Source organism: Melanotaenia boesemani, chromosome 15, assembly GCF_017639745.1.
Source record: "Melanotaenia boesemani isolate fMelBoe1 chromosome 15, fMelBoe1.pri, whole genome shotgun sequence".
Taxonomy (NCBI): domain Eukaryota; kingdom Metazoa; phylum Chordata; class Actinopteri; order Atheriniformes; family Melanotaeniidae; genus Melanotaenia; species Melanotaenia boesemani.
The window spans coordinates 24,046,403-24,063,452 of record NC_055696.1 but is presented as its reverse complement, the minus strand read 5'-3'; the positions used below and the strand labels follow the sequence as shown (position 1 = coordinate 24,063,452).

Genomic DNA, 17,050 nt, shown 5'->3' with positions numbered 1-17,050 from the left:
AGTGGTTCCCAACCTGGGGTCTGGGACCCCTCCAAGGGGTCCACCAAAGAGCTCAGAGGGTCCCTGAGGCTTTGAACATTCAAAGCCACTGTGATTAATGTCCATACATTGTCCCTGTTTTAAGAAAAATAAGGAAGGTTATATGTTAATTTAATCAACTTTGGCCTTATGAAAGGACAGAAGTCAGCCAGAATACAGTGTGGTGAGAATCTCACTTTTAAAAGCATAAAACCAAGCATGGTTTCAGCACGGGGTGGGGCAGAGGGTGCGTGGCTTTTTAGTATTTGCATGAAGGGTGTCCTCAAGGAAAAAAGGTTGGGAACCACTGACTTAGAGTGTTATGAAACATAATGTTCTCACATATGTGGAGTACAGAAAGAGCACAATAGTACAAAGCAAATCTTATTTCCTTAAAAACAATAAAAGAAGTTAAATAAGATCTTTCATGGCACTAAAATACAGTGACTTTGGTCTTTTAGTATTTTTCTAGATTTCACCTTGCAGTTATGAGACTCAGGTGCAGTAAATTTAGTCAGTGGGCAGAACATGAGAATTATCAACCCTGCCATTGAACTCCTAGCTTACAGTCAATCGTTGTGTGATCAGCGTGTAGCATCAGCTCTGTGAGCTTTTTTTTTGGACTGCACTTCTGTACATTTGCATTAAAAAGTTACCCAGAATCCTTCAGTCTACAGGCATTGAGAGTTATGCAGAGGGATATGTACACAAAAGTCAACTCTACAGATTATACATTAGTGTGGTGTCTGCAGAGTTTCCTTTACCCCCTGGATAGTACAATATGGTAGTTTTACCATGATAATTATCATTTACATTGAGGCTGCACACCAGCGCGTACATGGGTAATATATTTAGCTTTTTCTAGTTTGGTGAGCAACGTGTTTTTCACTGAAATTGACTACAACAACAACAACTTCTCTTCATTAATGTTTCATTAGAATAAGGCTGAACGTCTGATAGAAAACAATAATGTGTTTGTAAATTAGCCTGAAGTTAGCCGGGCCTATCAGCTGGCCCAGCAGAAACCGGACTGAGATGCACTGGCTGAGTGGTTAATTAGGCAGCAAGGGATGCAGTGATGGAGAGAGACACAATGATTGTCTCTGCTCAGCTCAGACCTCAAACCATAGCAGAGACACAATGATTGTCTCTGCTCAGCTCAGACGTCAAACCATAGCAGAGCACACGTTATTATCTAAGAAGACAAACAGGGAAATGAGACAGCATGGTTCCAATACTAATGGTTGTCACATACAGCCATTTATTTGTTAGCTTTTCACTGGCATTTGTGCTGCTTCTTACCACTGAACCCATTCAGAGGAGACTGATTTTTGATAAAGCAGATCAGATTGAAGCTGAGTGACCACATGATTCAGCTCATGTTCCCTCCGTTATCCTGTGTTGTCTAACTTACAGTAAACCTGAGATGAGCCGTAACTGAATTTCCTCACATGGAAATAAATATCATGATATTCATAAGTGCTCAGAGGCTTCCGTCACCATCGGCCATGGCTCATCAGACCCACTGCACCTTGCTTATCATCAGAAACCCAAGGATCTTATAACACTGTGTGTGTGTGTGTGTGTGTGTGTGTGTGTGTGTGTGTGTGTGTGTGTGTGTGTGTGTGTGTGTGTGTGTGTGTGTGAAGAAGAACACTTAATCTGGACAGATACAATCTGTGGTTTAGTATCTGCCCCTCTTTTTTTGTCACAATACTGTACATCGGAATAAAGCAACGTGGGTCTAGTGTTCATACAAACCTGAAAAATGAGTCTCTTAAGAATTAAATTTGTTCACAAGAACAATAATCACTTAAATAATCTCTAAGTCCAAACGGGGATAAGGGTAGAAGATAAGGGGTTAAGAAATCAGTTCCTCCCCGAGGGGGCAGTGCTGAGTTCAGAGTTCACTCCCTTGAGCCAACGCCAGTTTCAGACGCCGTTTAGCAGCAGAAATGCGTTGCTATAAAGTTTATTCCAACCGCCCAACATGGTCTTAACACTTATAGGGTTAAGACCATATAGTTTTTTTTCAAAAGCTCACACAATTTCTACAGTTGTTGTGCTTGTCTTCATTCCACTTCTGCTTTTTTGTTCCCTTCCTGATTCTCTTCTTCTTTGGTTTGTTTCTTTCGCTGGTCAGATGTCAGCTATTCTGCTCAGCACTGCCCCCACAATTTCCAGTGGTACTGATCCGTCTTCTATGTCAAGCGACGCATTACTAAGTTCCCTGAAAACGGACCAAATTACGTTCGTAACTGATGCAGAAGACGGACGAAACTATCTGTCCAGCTGCATATCCGTCTTCTGCTTCCAACATAAATGGGCCTTAAGCCTCTGGCATCTTTATTTGCAACAGATGACACTGAACATCTTCTCACAGGGCAAACATAGGGACTCTCACACAACAAAAGGAGGGCAGAAGCAGGGCTGGAATTATGGGGAGCTGAGGGGAGCTCCCCCAAAGACATTCAGCTAATACTTTAAGAAGGGGCCGTACAAATAGTCCATTTTCAAGTTACATTTAATTTTTCAATAAATTTCCTGATGTTTTTTGAAAAGAATAACATTAATTTGTCTGCGTTGTGTTTATTCATTTAATTAAATCTTCCAAATGATGCTGGTGATCCGTTCTGGTTCCTTCAGCACCTTGGATAGCAGCATTGTTCGTTTGTTGTAAGCTGTGAGCCTCCAAACAGACACTTGATCTGCTTCCTTTTGTGTTTGTTAAAGACCTCCACATCCCTGTTGCATACAGTTGTAGCAGAGGGGTTTTTAGTAGTAACCATATTTTTGAATGCACTACGTGCACTATATATATGTGTGTGCATGTGAATTAGAAATTTGTGGTGCATGCCCAAAAACAAGGCTCCCTCGAAAGCCATGATGTAATTTGAGCCTTGGGATCACAAACTTTGGGCGAGCTCACTAAACATGAACGTGATGATGCAAGATGTGTCCCTGACCTGCAAACTCATAGACAGACAGGAACCAGACAGGCTGGAGGGGCAGGAGGTCTCACTGTGGTCCAGTCTGAGTCCAGATCACATTGTTTTATTTTTATTTTCCTAATTATACTTTTTACTATGTCCTGATAATCTTTAGATTTCAGAGAAGGTAACCCTTTTTTCACATGACTGTTTTCATGTGTTCCCCTCCCATTTTGAGCTGAATGCACCCTTCATGTCTTCTGGTCTTGCTGCAGTCACTCTTCCACCTGCCCGTGTTCAGAAGACTGGTTCTTAGCTACCATCTGTCAGAGCGAATTCTGGACAAGTGTAAGAGCCATGCAGTGAGTAAACCTCTGTCTGCAGCACGTTTGATCCTGCTTTCATCGTCTTTCACATTGCATTTCCACTCAAGTGTCTAAGATGAAGTGATTCTGTTTGACTTTGTGACACCAGGACAAGAGGAACATTGCTTTCATGCAGGAATTACGCTGCCTGTTTGCTCTCATGGTGGGGTCCACCCGCAGGTTTGTGGATCCGTCTGCAGCAGTCGAGTTATTACGCGACGCCTTCAGGACAAGCGAGGCCCAACAGGTACGACATGTCTATCATTTACTTTTCTCTAAACTCACCGATAGTACTGTACGTCTGGCTGGCTGATAAGATTGTCCTGTTAATGTCATGCCACTCAGAGCCCATCTGGCAGCACCTTGTTATCTTCTGCAGGACACTTTGGCATCATGTTTTCCCTAAAATATGCAAACACTACATGAGTGAGGCCTGACATTTTTTCACGTCTGTGCCAATGGCAAGAATGCAATCTCTCTTTAATGCCTTAAGAAAAACTTTTCATATCAAGTCCAAGCATCCCCTGGGACTCAGAGATGAACTGATAAGAACTTAAATGTTTTTATGGGTAAACTCTTCAAGGTGGCCTCAAAGATCTATTTGGCCAAACTGACTTTAATCATGACAGTAAAAACAGTGTGGGCAGATGTAAATGTCCCTTGGCTGGCAACCACCAGGCAGGAATTATTCTTGTTTAGCTTAAACAGACTTTGATGGTCACCTTTCGGTCTTTCATTTATTTCTTTCTTTGCTAAATGATGCTTTTTTGTGTCAGAGGTCGAATGTGAACCTCAGCTTTATAAAAAAATAAAATAAATATTTATCCAGGCAAGCCATTAAGAACATTTTTATTTACGTTTTATGAAATTTTTATACAAACAGTACCATACAGTATGCACATTTTTGTACAGTTATCCTCTATCTTTCTTTACAACTGCAGGGACGTTTCCAGCCTTTTAGAACATCCTGGGCTAAGCCCAAAAAAGCATAGATGAACAAAGCATATTTTTCTTTTTTAAGAAATAAAAAAGGTGTTATAGTAGACACTAGTACGCGTAGTAGTAGACTGTAGAGTACCTAAATTATAATTTAATATCCAGATGCATGCATGTTGAAACAGTGGGATGTTCTGTCTAATGCATGGTGATGTTTAACATTACATCTAATGTTAGCTCAATTATCTAATGTTTTGTGTTTTGGAACATTACATTTGAAATATAAAAAAAGTATAAAAAGAAACTTTATAGAGTTCAGTTCATCTCTCTTCACCTGCTCCTGATGCTTTCTCTTCTTTCTTTTTCACCTGAATGCTCCTTCCACTTTCCCTTTCCTCTTCATTTGTTCTGTCTCTCTCCTTCCCCCAGAAAACTATCAAAAAGACAATAAAATTTCTAACATTAAATTGTTCAGAAGAGCAAAAACATTCACCATGTTGAACAACAAGCATTCAGCCTTCCTGGTTATCTACAGCAGCGGTTAGTAATGGGAGTTTACGGAGGACTGCAGGAGGTATTGGAGACAAATAAAACATCAGAGAATAAAAACCTTGAGTTGTGAAATAATTAGGAATAAAATCAACAGAAACGTACTAAATATGAATGAACCACATATAAATTTCAGTGTTTCTTACGTCACATTTGGGATAATTTTTTTCCTCAAAACATTTTCCCTTGGTCAGAGGGAACTCAGCTGGAAAATATTTCATAGAGGTAAAGTACTTAAGTATGAGAACTACTGCTCTAGAGCATGAGCAATGATCATTTAAGACAATGGTATTATTTATTGTACAGCTATCATTGTAAAAGGAGTTCATCACCAGAACTGACATTTAAACTTTGACTTACAACTCAAGAATAACCCCAACAAAGTCCTGATAAACCCGAGAGCTCTGAGACTTACCTTAGTAGCTTTAATACTTTGAATTTGGCCTTTTAAAGTTTTTTTTTAAGTTAAAGTTCCTGCGTTGCTGCTGTACAGACTCTTCCTGCTTTTGCTCTCCCTTCTGCTGCATTCTTCCTCTTTTTACTTTGATTTGTACACTGATTTTTCCTCTTTTTTTACCTACAAACCCACCCACAGTAGTTTTTCGATACCTATAAGTCGCTGGGACTAAAGAATTTTTACCAGAAACCGCAACATTTTTCATAGCTCTTTCATCTGCAGCGCTCTGTGTGCGTGGTCTACACACAGCTGAAGCCTACATGTAGCACTCAGCTAAAGTTTGGAAAGGTGCTAACGCTAGGCAAACAAGCAGCAAGATGCCTTCCATCTCCACAGACGACTACCAAGACCTATTTAAGAAGATAACAGCGCTGGAGGCGAAAGTTTGCCGCCTTGAAGTCAATATTGAAGTAAATGGACTGCATGGAAATGAAACAACCTTGTCTATGACCCACAACAGCGGAGATGAGCAAGCTAACAGATGGATAAAAAGCACAGATAATACTACTAAAAAAGAACCAGCCTCTGTGAATTACAATAAATCATCAGGTAAAAATCCTCCCTGGAAATGTCTTGGTGCAAAGCCAAAAAGTAAATCATGCCTTCTAGAAAATGGAGGACAACGTATCAAGGGCCGGGCGCAGCCAGCTGAAGTCTATGATGAGGCTGACTGGCCTCCGCTCCCTACAAAACAAAGGACCTTTTTTACCCCTCTACATAGTAGGAAACAGGACTGGACAACCCAGACTGGGAAGGTTAACAACAAATCTCCAAAGAGCCTGAATGTGGAACTACAGAAGAGATTTGCTCCACTATCAGATGACTCGGGATCTTCATTGGACGACCACCTATCCCAGGACTGCGAGGTGAGGACTAAAAGCAGGTCAGAAAGGAAAAGGCCCCAGGAAAAGCTAAAGGCTGGGCCTGAAACTCTGATTATTGGTGATTCTACTGTAAATGATGTTCAGTGGATGTGTGGAAAGAACACCAAAGTCCTCTGCTTTACTAAAGATATGATCAGTGACACGCAGGAGAGAATTCTGTAAGCCGTGGCTGATACCCCAGATGTGAGAAACATGATGCTATCTCATAAGATAGACCAAACAAAACCCAGTGGAAAACCAGAGGAGGAGCTGCATCTGCCCCCACTCTGCCTTGAAAAACAGAGACATCAGCGGAGGCAAGAGGATGGATCTTTATTTGCCCCCAATCACCTCAACAGCACCAAAAACCAGAACGAGGATCCTTCGCCCCACCAAACCCAATACAGTTCATTGTCGCCCATACTCCTCCACCCCCCGTATTTATTTTTTTGAATATGTGGCTCTTCAGCTAAAAGCTAAAAATAGATCAATGTTTCTGGATATATACCGCCCACCAGGGTACTGCGCAGCATTTCATGATGAGTTTAGTGAACTGCTGGCTTTAATCTGTGTAGACTTTGACTGTGTAATTATTGTTGGGGATTTTAACATCCATGTAGACAATCCTCAGGATAAGGGGACTAAAGACCTGAGTAACAGTCTGGACAACTTTGGGCTGACTCAGCATATAACAGGGACCACACACACTAAAGGACACACTCTAGATTTACTGATCTCGAAGGGTTTGAACTTTTCTAAAATTACTGTATGTTATGTGGGCCTGTCTGATCATTACTGTGTTTTCTTTGAGTGTACAGTTTCTGTTCACACAAATGTCTCAACAGAGCTGATCACAAAACGGTGCATAACTGAAAACACGACTGGGATGTTTAACCAGGTCTTCTCTTCAACACCTGCCCTATCAGGGGGTTCAGCCAATGAGCTTGTCACTAGTTTTAATGCTAAAATGTTATGTATTATGGATGCTGTTGCTCCTGTTAAGGTGAAAGTTGGCTTTGGGAGGAAAAGGTCTCCATGGAGAAATTCCACACTGGTGAAAAATGGAAAAAAGAGCGTGCCGGAAAGCTGAGCGCAGATGGAGAAAAACAAATCTACAGGTTCATTATGACATGTATAAAGAGAAACTTCACTCTTATAATCTACAACTGAGGAATGCAAGAAAGTCCTATTTCTCTGACGTTATTAGCAAAAACTATCATAATGCTCGGGTCTTATTCGCTATTGTCAACAGATTAATAAACCCTCCTGTGTCAATAGCACCTGAACTTTGTTCCAAGGCCTGCAATGAGTTCGCCAAATTCTTCACAGAAAAAATCCAGAATATCAGACAAACAGTTGGTTCATCAGCAGCAACAGGTTCAGGAAATATACTGTGTCCACTGAAAACCAGCTTAAATACCATGACACACAGATTGTCAACTTATCTTTAATTTCGGGTGTCTTCCCAGAACCTCTAAAAACAGCTGTAATCAAGCCTCTGCTAAAAAGAGACAATCTAGACAAGACACAAATGAGCAACTACAGGCCGATATCAAATCTTCCTTTTTTAAGTAAGATAATTGAAAAAGCCGTTTTTCATCAACTAAACGACTTTTTAACACAAAACAACTGCTACGATGTCTTCCAGTCAGGTTTTAGACAGTACCACGGCACTGAGACTGCTCTGACAAAGTCATTAATGACATATGTTTGAATACAGATGAGGGAAAAGTGTCAGTCTTAGTCTTACTGGACCTCAGTGCTGCATTTGATACAGTCGACCACAATATATTACTTAAACGAATGGAGAACTGGGTGGGCCTCTCTGGCACTGCACTACTCTGGTTTAAATCTTATTTAAAGAATAGAAAGTATTTTGTGTCAATAGGTAATTTTACATCTGAGCAGACAAGAATTACATGTGGAGTTCCCCAAGGTTCCATCCTGGGGCCTCTTCTGTTTAACATCTACATGCTCCCACTGGCACAGATCATAAAGAAAAACAAAATTAGTTACCATAGCTATGCAGATGACACACAGATATATATTACAATGTCACCGGGATATCGAGGCCCCGTACAGGCTTTTGGTAAATGCGTTGAAGAGTTAAATGACTGGATGTGTCTGAACTTTCTCCAGTTAAACAAAAACAAAACTGAGGTGATGGCTTTTGAAGCCAAAGAGAAACAATTACGTGTCACCAGAGCACTTCAGTCTATACAACTAAAAACCACCAACCAGGTCAGAAATCTGGGTGTATTGATGGACTCAGACCTTAACTTTGAAAAACACATTAAGGGAATTACAAAATCAGCCTACTATCACCTTAAGAACATATCAAGGGTAAAAGATCTCATGTATCAGCAAGACTTGGAAAAACTAGTCCATGCTTTCATCTTTAGTCGGCTTGATTATTCTGACAGTATTTTTACAGGTTTTACCTAAAAAATCAGTTAGACACCTGCAGCTTATTCAGAACTCTGCGGCTCAAGTCCTCACTAACACCAAGAAAGTGGACCACATCAGTCCAGCTCTGAGGTCTTTACACTGGCTGCCTGTTTGTCAGAGGATAGACTTCAAAGTTCTGCTGCTGGTCTATAAAGCTCTGAATGGTTTAGGGCCAAAATACGTCAGTGACCTCTTGACCCAGTATGAACCTACCAGAACCCTCAGGTCATCTGTATCCAGTTTCTTATCAGTCCCCAGAGTCAAAACCAGACATGGAGAAGCTGCATTCAGTTTCTATGCTCCACATGTCTGGAACAAACTCCCAGAAAGCCTCAAATCAGCTGAAACACTTTGTTTATTTAAATCCAGGATAAAGGCCCACCTGTGTTCTGCTGCATTCCAAAAGTTTTTATTTTAAAAGTCCAGATCTGCAGGTGTTTCTACTTTTCCTTATACACTCGCTTGCTGCTGTTCTTGCTCTTAGCTTTGATCGTTTTTTATTTTTATGCTGATTTTCTTTCAGTTTTTACTTACAAACCTACACACAGTAGCTTTTGAATACCTATATATCACTGGGACTCTTTAATAGAAACTGCAACATTTCGCATTATTCTTTTATCTTCAGCGGTCTGTGTGCCTGCGCGTAGGGTTGCCAGATCTGACTGACAATTTCCAAGCCCAAACACAACGTAAAACCCGCCCACCTCAACAAAAACCAGCCCAAATCTCAACTTCGCTAGAAAGTCATGATAAAACTGTTACATGTGTAGTAAAGAACACATCATAAGCAGACAACTTCACTTAATTAGGAAAGAAAAGGGGTAACACAAAAAGGCTCCCTTACCAACTGAGAATGATTCTGCCACAACAATTAAGTCAATCACACACAATGTATATAAAACAATACAGTGATCTTACCAGGGCTGCCAACTCTCATGCATGGGCCATGAGACGAGTGGCTTCACACGCTCTCACACCACACCTCTGATTTCTCACTCTGTCCTGGTGAAACAAACAAACACGCAAACAAACAAATAAAAAAATAAATTAGTAAGTAAGAATGGGCCTACGATTTGATCTATGTAGGCCTAATTATTTGAGAAGAATAAATAGTAGTGACGTGCAGACCAATACTGAAATATCTACAGTATTCCTCCTATACCAACATATATATAGCCTGACTAAACTTTCAGAATAAGTAGGAACTACTTCTTCTTCCGCCTGCCACAGGCAAATCCGAAACGAGACGCAGCATCACGTCGCAGCATCGCGTCGCAGCAGCGCGGATCATTCACTGCTTAGTGATCAGTCCAACATGCAATGATGAGTGGAGATAATTCAGCTCCACAAACAGCAACGATGCGCAGTTTGATGTGTGAAGACCATAAACCTCCTTAAATGTCAGTGAATCAATCATGAGTCATGACACAGAAGCAGAGGTGATGAGGCTGCGATGAGGTGACCTTAAAAGGAGGACGACAGGTGTTGCTAGGGCGGAGACAGTTACTCTGAGTCCTTAGGCACTGCAGGCAGGTAATATCAGGTACTATCGGAGGGAGAAAATGTAGCGATGGTGGATCCTGTATGTGTACCAATGTCACTGGTTTTTGGGGAAGTGGTTTACATCTGCCTGCTGCTGGTTTAAGTTTTTGTGTTGATGTTTAAACAACAGGAGTTCCTTCCATTCTTAAAACTAAAGCTTCTTGTTTAGTTCAAATGTGCAGTAATAAACATTGCTGTCAGCTGAGTAATTCGGGATAGATAAAGGACTCTACAGGGGCCTAGGCCCCCATCACTCAGATTATATTTTTTATCATAAAGACCTGCTATGTTTATGAAATGAGCAGTGTTATGTTTCATCTGCTTCCTTTTGCTAACCCGTCTGTCACTGTTGCTTCCAAACAACTGCTACTGAAACGGAAACAATAATAATAATAATAATAATAATAATAATACTACAGTTGTAATAGACTTTAAGAAAAAATCTTTTTGTGCATTGTCAAACAAAAGTGAAACATAAAAATTGAGAATTTTTAATCTAATGAAATGTATAAATTCATATGGATTTAAGTTAATAGTTTAAATTGAATATCAGATAATTGTAGTAAATCCAGTCAGGGGACGTCGTTTTGATCTGTCATGAATTAGGAGGTTTGCTTTAAAAGTCCAGCCTAATGAAATTCATAGTCAGACTTTACTCATATTTATTTATATTTACAGAAATATATCACCACAGCATGCATCCAAACATAGGGCAAGCTATCCTAAACAAGGTAGCTTTATTGAATGTTAGGTCTATAGCATGAAAAACAGCACTTTTACGCATGTTTATTGAAGTCTACTAAAAGTGGAGTTTAATAACCAAAGAAAGCATCTGTTTTTTTGGCATTTATCAAAGCTTTAGCAAACAGCATATTTTACGCAGTTTTTGCCACAAAAAACTGCTCTTTTAGCAACATTTTTCCACCACAAAACGCATTTTTTCTGCCGTTTTAATACAAACGCACCATTTGGTTTGCCATAGTTGGGGGCCATTGTGGCATTACCTCATGCTGCATTCAGTAAAGTCGGACATCAGAGATTCATGCTCGTAAATGACAAATTTGCCAGAATTATTATTCCTTCAATTTGACGCTGCCAAATGGGAAGGCAGCAGGGGTGGCAAGGCTGTGATTTAGGGTGGTAATTGGCACCCTATGCCACCTCGGTAGATCCGACCATTGTGGCAGTTAAGTTTAACAGTAAATGTACAGTAGTCTACAGGTTAGCATTGTTTTGTCTGTCCGGGGGCTAGACTCAAAACATCCGGTGCAGAAACCCCAGAAAAATCGCATAAATTCTCACAGTTTATATCAAATCATTTCAAAAAGAAGACAATTTGAAAAAAAAGTCCATTTTGAAGATGTAAATGTCCACATTGAAACAAGTACATAACCCTTTAGAAAGTAAACAACAAACAAAAAAACTAGTATTGTCCAGCCCAAAAATACAATAGTTCAGACCTGGATTCAGGAGTGAAACCCCTAATAGAGACCTGCCAATAGATCTGCACATGCAGCACATGCATGGGATGTACAGTAGCTCACAGAAGTGAGTACCGCCCTCACATTTTTGCAAATATTTCATAATATCTTTTCATGAGACAACACTATACAAATGAAACTTTGATATACAGGACAACATACTATTAAAACTAAACTTTGTCAAAGTTTAATTTCTATAGTGTTGTCCCATGAAAAGATATAACGAAATATTAGCAAAAATGTGAAGGGTGTACTTACTTCTGTGAGATACTGTATATGGAATCTAAGCCAGAGAGCCGCCAGCTTCATTGTATTAACAGAGTCATAGCAGGACTCCATCGTTTTATAAAGGTAGACTTTTGGAGCATTAGTGAATATGTGATTTGCTCCATCTTATCAAATTCTTATTTTTTTGATAAAGTTTGAATCCTTATATGTCAGAAAATATCTATAAATACAGCCCTGTAGTCGGAGTTTCATTTTCTAAAGCAAACTGTAAATAAGGCTGCCCAGTGTCCAAGGAATGTTTCTTGTTGAATCTATGCCACCAGGAATTAAAGCAGCTCTGAAGGTAAAATAGAGCAACATAAATTAGCCGATGAGTGAATAAACATGTGGAAGACTATTAACACTAAACTCATCCATCTGCTGAGAAAATCCCTGAGATGTGATTAAACTAATGTTCTCTCATCAGGATTTCCGACCCAGATCCACCAGACTGGAATATGTTTGCAGAATATTAACTCTTGCTATAGTTGTTAGTTATCCTTTAACTATAAAACATTTATTTGTGAATTTCAGGATGTCAGTGAGTTTTCCCATAAACTGCTGGACTGGTTGGAGGATGCATTTCAGCTGGCTGCCAATGGGAAGTAAGTTATGTATAGATGTCATCCATATATGTGGTTTATGACCTGTCCTTCCTTACACGACTTCTGCTGGATAAAGGAATTTGGATTAATGTGAAGTTTTTCTGTCAGAAACGCGGAAGACAAACAACATAACCCCATGGTCCAACTTTTCTACGGCACCTTTGTGACAGAAAGAAGACACGAGGGTATGAACTTTATAACTGTAGCGGTGCCATGAATATGAGTTGTGTTTAATTCCATCTGACCTATGTGATCATGCTTAGGTAAGACGCTGTGTAACATTGAGCAGTTCGGCCAGTACCCCCTGCAGGTCAACGGCTTCAACAACCTGGAGGAATGCCTTGAGGGTGCTATGGTTGAGAGGGAGATCGAGTCACTCCAATCAGATCATGCTGTCACATCTGGGCGTGAGGTGACCGGTTTCTAACAACCAGCAGTGTTAATCATATATCCAGCTGGTAGCAGAGATTTGGTCACATGATAATAATCTGGGGTGTTTATTTCTTACAGCGATGGTTCAAAAAGCTACCACCAGTCCTAACTTTTGAACTTTCAAGATTTGAATTCAACACCCAGCTTGGGCGCCCTGAGAAGATACACAAGAAATTAGAGTTTCCACAAATCATTTATATGGACAGGTGAGTAATTATTGGTAGAAAAGAAAGGTGTGCACATGTTTCTGTTATCCAAGGCAGCTTACAGCTGAGAAGCACATCTGGGGACAACGTGGGGTTCAGCAGAGGAAAGTAGAGGTCCTCCAATGGAAGGAGAAGTTCTCTGGCCCTCTTTTCATTGTATATACAGTACTGTGGAAAAGTCAGGCAGCCAGATTTTCCTGTAATCTTTCTTAAGCAGACGTCTTGGTATTTCTGCTTAATTTCTCATTTTCAGCCCAGTCCTTTTAACTGCCCATTGGTAAGAGTGTGATTTTTTGCTTATTCACTGACCTATTTATCTAACAAGCATAACAAAGACACCTAATTCATGGGATGAGCTTTATATTACAGACAGCTTAGCAAAGAACTAATTTTAAGTTGTATCTTTAGTCGCTTTTTTCCTAGCAGCCAGTCACAAAGCCACATCATTTCTTTTCACCTCTTTATTTATATCTACAGAAAATGACAATTACAGTTTTACTGATATTAAACAGAATTTCTGCAGCAGGTGATTCTCAAGGAGCTTTTAGCAGAAAACCTGGTCAAACTTGTAGAAAGTTGAGGATTAAAAATAAAATCTCAGGCTTATCTACACCATATTAACAGGATTTGAAAGCGAAATCTTTAAGAAATGAGAAAAAACACACAGTCCTTTAAGGATTCTGGAGAACTGTTTCTGGAGACTACTGAAAGAAAATAAAAACTTGTCTTCGAGGGTTCAGGCTGTGTTATGGTAGAAGGTGCTGACTTTACTTTCAGTATGTTTTTTCCTTATATTTACATATATGTTTGCATTTACTTTTAATAAACTGCTGCATTTAATTTTTGTTTTCCTGGTAGTGCATAAAAAATTAAAAAGCTAGCTCAGGACTTCTGCACAGTGCTAAATGATAAATAAAATGAATTCGGATCCCTTTGTGAACAGGTACCTTCACAAAAACATTGAGCGAACTCATGAGAGGAGAGGAGAAGTGAAAAAACTCAAGGAGCAACTTGCAGTCCTTCAACAGAAACTGGAGTGGTAAGCTACCTGGTACCATTGGTATAAATCTCAGTAAATACAACTTTAACATCTTCTTTACATTTTATGGAAGCTTTTTCTCACCGCTCCTTGTCTTTATTCATAGTTATAAAAGTTATGGCTCAGGACCGACCAAGTATCCTCTGGCTGATATGCTGCAGTTTGTTCTTGAGTTTGCCACCACCAAACCCACTAGTGTTTCTCCAGCTGAAGACTCAAGACTAGCTTCATCATCACCAACCCCTGCAAGCCAACCCCTCAGTGAACCCATCGTCAAAGACAGCACGTGTGTTGCACATTATTGTTGTTGGCACCTCAGTCCATTACTGGGACCTTGTATTCATTGTTCCTCCTCTAAATTTGGTAAATTTGCTCTTTCAAGTGAAGCTGTAGATACAGATACAGCAGAGGGCCTGGTTTCCAGTGTTTCCAATTGCCAACGGACCCCCATTTACAAGCCCTTCACCCAGTGCAGACACCCAGTTGACTGCCCACCACACCCAGCCCCTCACAGCATCACTGAGGAAGAGCTGCACTTTGTTAAGACCTGCCTGCAGCGCTGGAGGACCGAAGTAGAGAACGACATCAATGGTACTGCAATAAAAATGCTGCTAATGTTCACACTAACAGTGTTTTAACATAAATACTATTAGCTCTACATTTAGCCATCAAATGAGTCATTACATTCGTATGATACCTGAGCATGAACTAAAAATCAAGTTCCAGACTATAAAGCCACAATGTGCAGGAAATAGGAAAGGGTTAATGTTCTAATTGGTTTGTTACTATTAGCAACACATTTTATACACAAGCATTTGAAAAAGTGACTGTACATAATGCTAGTCAGTTAGTCAGATCATTTATTTAGAACATATAATGAGCAACAAATTATACTACATTAATGGACGGGTATAAATAATAATAATTGTATTTAAATATATATATATAATTTTAAAAAGCAGCCATAACTTAACTACATATTCTATTTACATATCTGAAAAGGAGTGTGAGGAAGTAAAAAGTTAGCCCAACCCCCCCTTTTTTTTCTTTTTTTCTAACTTGTCCTGTCTAGCATGGTGGCGGCAGAATGATGGTCTGGCTGCTGTGTTGTGCTGAACAAATTTGCTTTGCCAAGAGGAGCTTTGTGGGTATAAGGCTCCTCCTTATAATCTGATTTTTTATTTCTATATTTATTTAAATATATTGTTTTATCTTATTTATTTGGATTTATGGAATTTATGTAGTCTTGCTGGACCTGACCCGAGGGCACAGAAAAAAAGGAGATAAGTAAAAAGGAAAGTAGAAATAAGGAAGAGGAAACAAAGATACAGTAGATAGAGGCAACTAACCTTCAGTCCAACCTAACACCAGACAGCTAACTGGTACACCTGTACAGAAACACAACAGAGAATTTCCTATAGCTCTTGCAGGTAAACTAAGCTGACAGTCATCAGGAGCCCCCCCCCAAAAAAAAAAAACCAAAACAGCAACAATAACATGTATCACAACAGCAACCAAAGTACCAGAAACACACACACACACACACAAATACCCTAAACAAAAATAGCTCTTAGTGTATAAACCCACTGGACAACTCAGTGACTGTGTCAGCATGCACAGTATGAGGAATGAGGATCAGAGATGAGTGTGATTGTGCAAATGTGACCACATCTCTACGGAGGCTAGAGCCAATCCCGGAACACAAACCCAAGCCACCCCACCACGAAGACCACCCCAGACCCACACAGAGAGTGGTAGAGGAATGTCCCAGCCACTCATTGCAAGGCTTTCAAACAGAAATGGTGCTACAGTTTCCTTAAAATTGCAACTTTTGTTAAACAAAACAGTACATGTGGATTAAAAATAAAGCCCATGTTTGTGCATCTGTCAGCTGACAGAAGTGGGAGACACTTCTAATTTATCAAGCTTAGCATCTCTGGAACAAATAATATATAATCCAAAAGGCAGGTGCATCCAGACTGTTTGAGTGGCCGACCTGTAAAATCTGTTTTCTGTTTGGATTTCTGTGTGTGTGTGTTTGTGCCAGAGCTAAAGGCCAGCATCGACAAGCTCACTCAGACACTGGAGGGCATGTACTCAGACAACAGTCTCTGCCAGGTAAGCTTGGCCTAATTTGTTCTGACAAGCAACTATGCAGTAACATATTCACATCTGAAGCAATGTAAGTTCCCAGACTGAGGTCAGATTCAACTTTACTGATGTTATAAAAACAAATAGGAACAGATGAGTTGAGTCTATGTTGCAGTGTTTGGATACTTGATCACAGTGTGTTCAGGTATCATTATTCTGCACAGTTAATGCTTTCTCCCATCGTACTCTTGGTCAGGTACCTTACAGACTCCATGCAGTGCTTGTCCATGAGGGCCAGGCTTCAGCAGGTCATTACTGGGCTTACATCTACGATCACGCTAACCAGCGCTGGATGAAGTACAATGACATCACCATCACTGAGTCATCATGGGAGGAGCTGGAACGAGATTCTTTTGGAGGCATGACAAACGCCAGCGCATACTGCCTGATGTACATTGATGACAGGCTTCCTCACCTTATCACAGGTACGTACATGTATTTCCCTCACTCACAGCTGGATGCAGCTGAGGGGATTTGAGACCCATCATGACCATATGATTTTACTGGTTTATTGAAAGGCATGGACGAGGATGTTGATAGATTTGAAGAACTAACCTGTAAAAACAGAATCACCTATAAAAGACTATTGGAAATAATGTTTATCAATTACCATCAATGCAGTGCTGTTGCAGGATATTAAAGATAAAAACACAGACCTCTTTGTAAAATATTAATCTAGTTTTGAGTGTAAGACAGTAAAGATGCTCATTTGTCTTATAAGTATCAAGTTCTTTTAATAGTTACTGATGGAATCTTCTAAC

General features: G+C 40.0%; 1 protein-coding gene across 3 annotated transcripts in view; it reads left to right on the top strand.

Moving 5' to 3' along the window:
* usp28 (ubiquitin specific peptidase 28) overlaps positions 1-17,050 on the top strand; it is a 46,487-nt gene that overhangs the window by 7,168 nt on the left and 22,269 nt on the right. For 2 of the 3 annotated variants that reach the window (XM_042008250.1, XM_042008249.1), the window contains exons 6-16: positions 3,224-3,310; positions 3,423-3,560; positions 12,391-12,461; positions 12,570-12,646; positions 12,725-12,873; positions 12,972-13,099; positions 14,043-14,138; positions 14,245-14,424; positions 14,521-14,729; positions 16,186-16,256; positions 16,486-16,714. In XM_042008250.1, the coding sequence (XP_041864184.1) occupies positions 3,224-3,310; positions 3,423-3,560; positions 12,391-12,461; positions 12,570-12,646; positions 12,725-12,873; positions 12,972-13,099; positions 14,043-14,138; positions 14,245-14,424; positions 14,521-14,729; positions 16,186-16,256; positions 16,486-16,714 (1,435 nt within the window). Of the gene's footprint in view, positions 1-3,098; positions 3,136-3,223; positions 3,311-3,422; positions 3,561-12,390; positions 12,462-12,569; positions 12,647-12,724; positions 12,874-12,971; positions 13,100-14,042; positions 14,139-14,244; positions 14,425-14,520; positions 14,730-16,185; positions 16,257-16,485; positions 16,715-17,050 lie in introns of those variants that run through there. The other variant, XM_042008252.1, reaches the window with a different exon arrangement.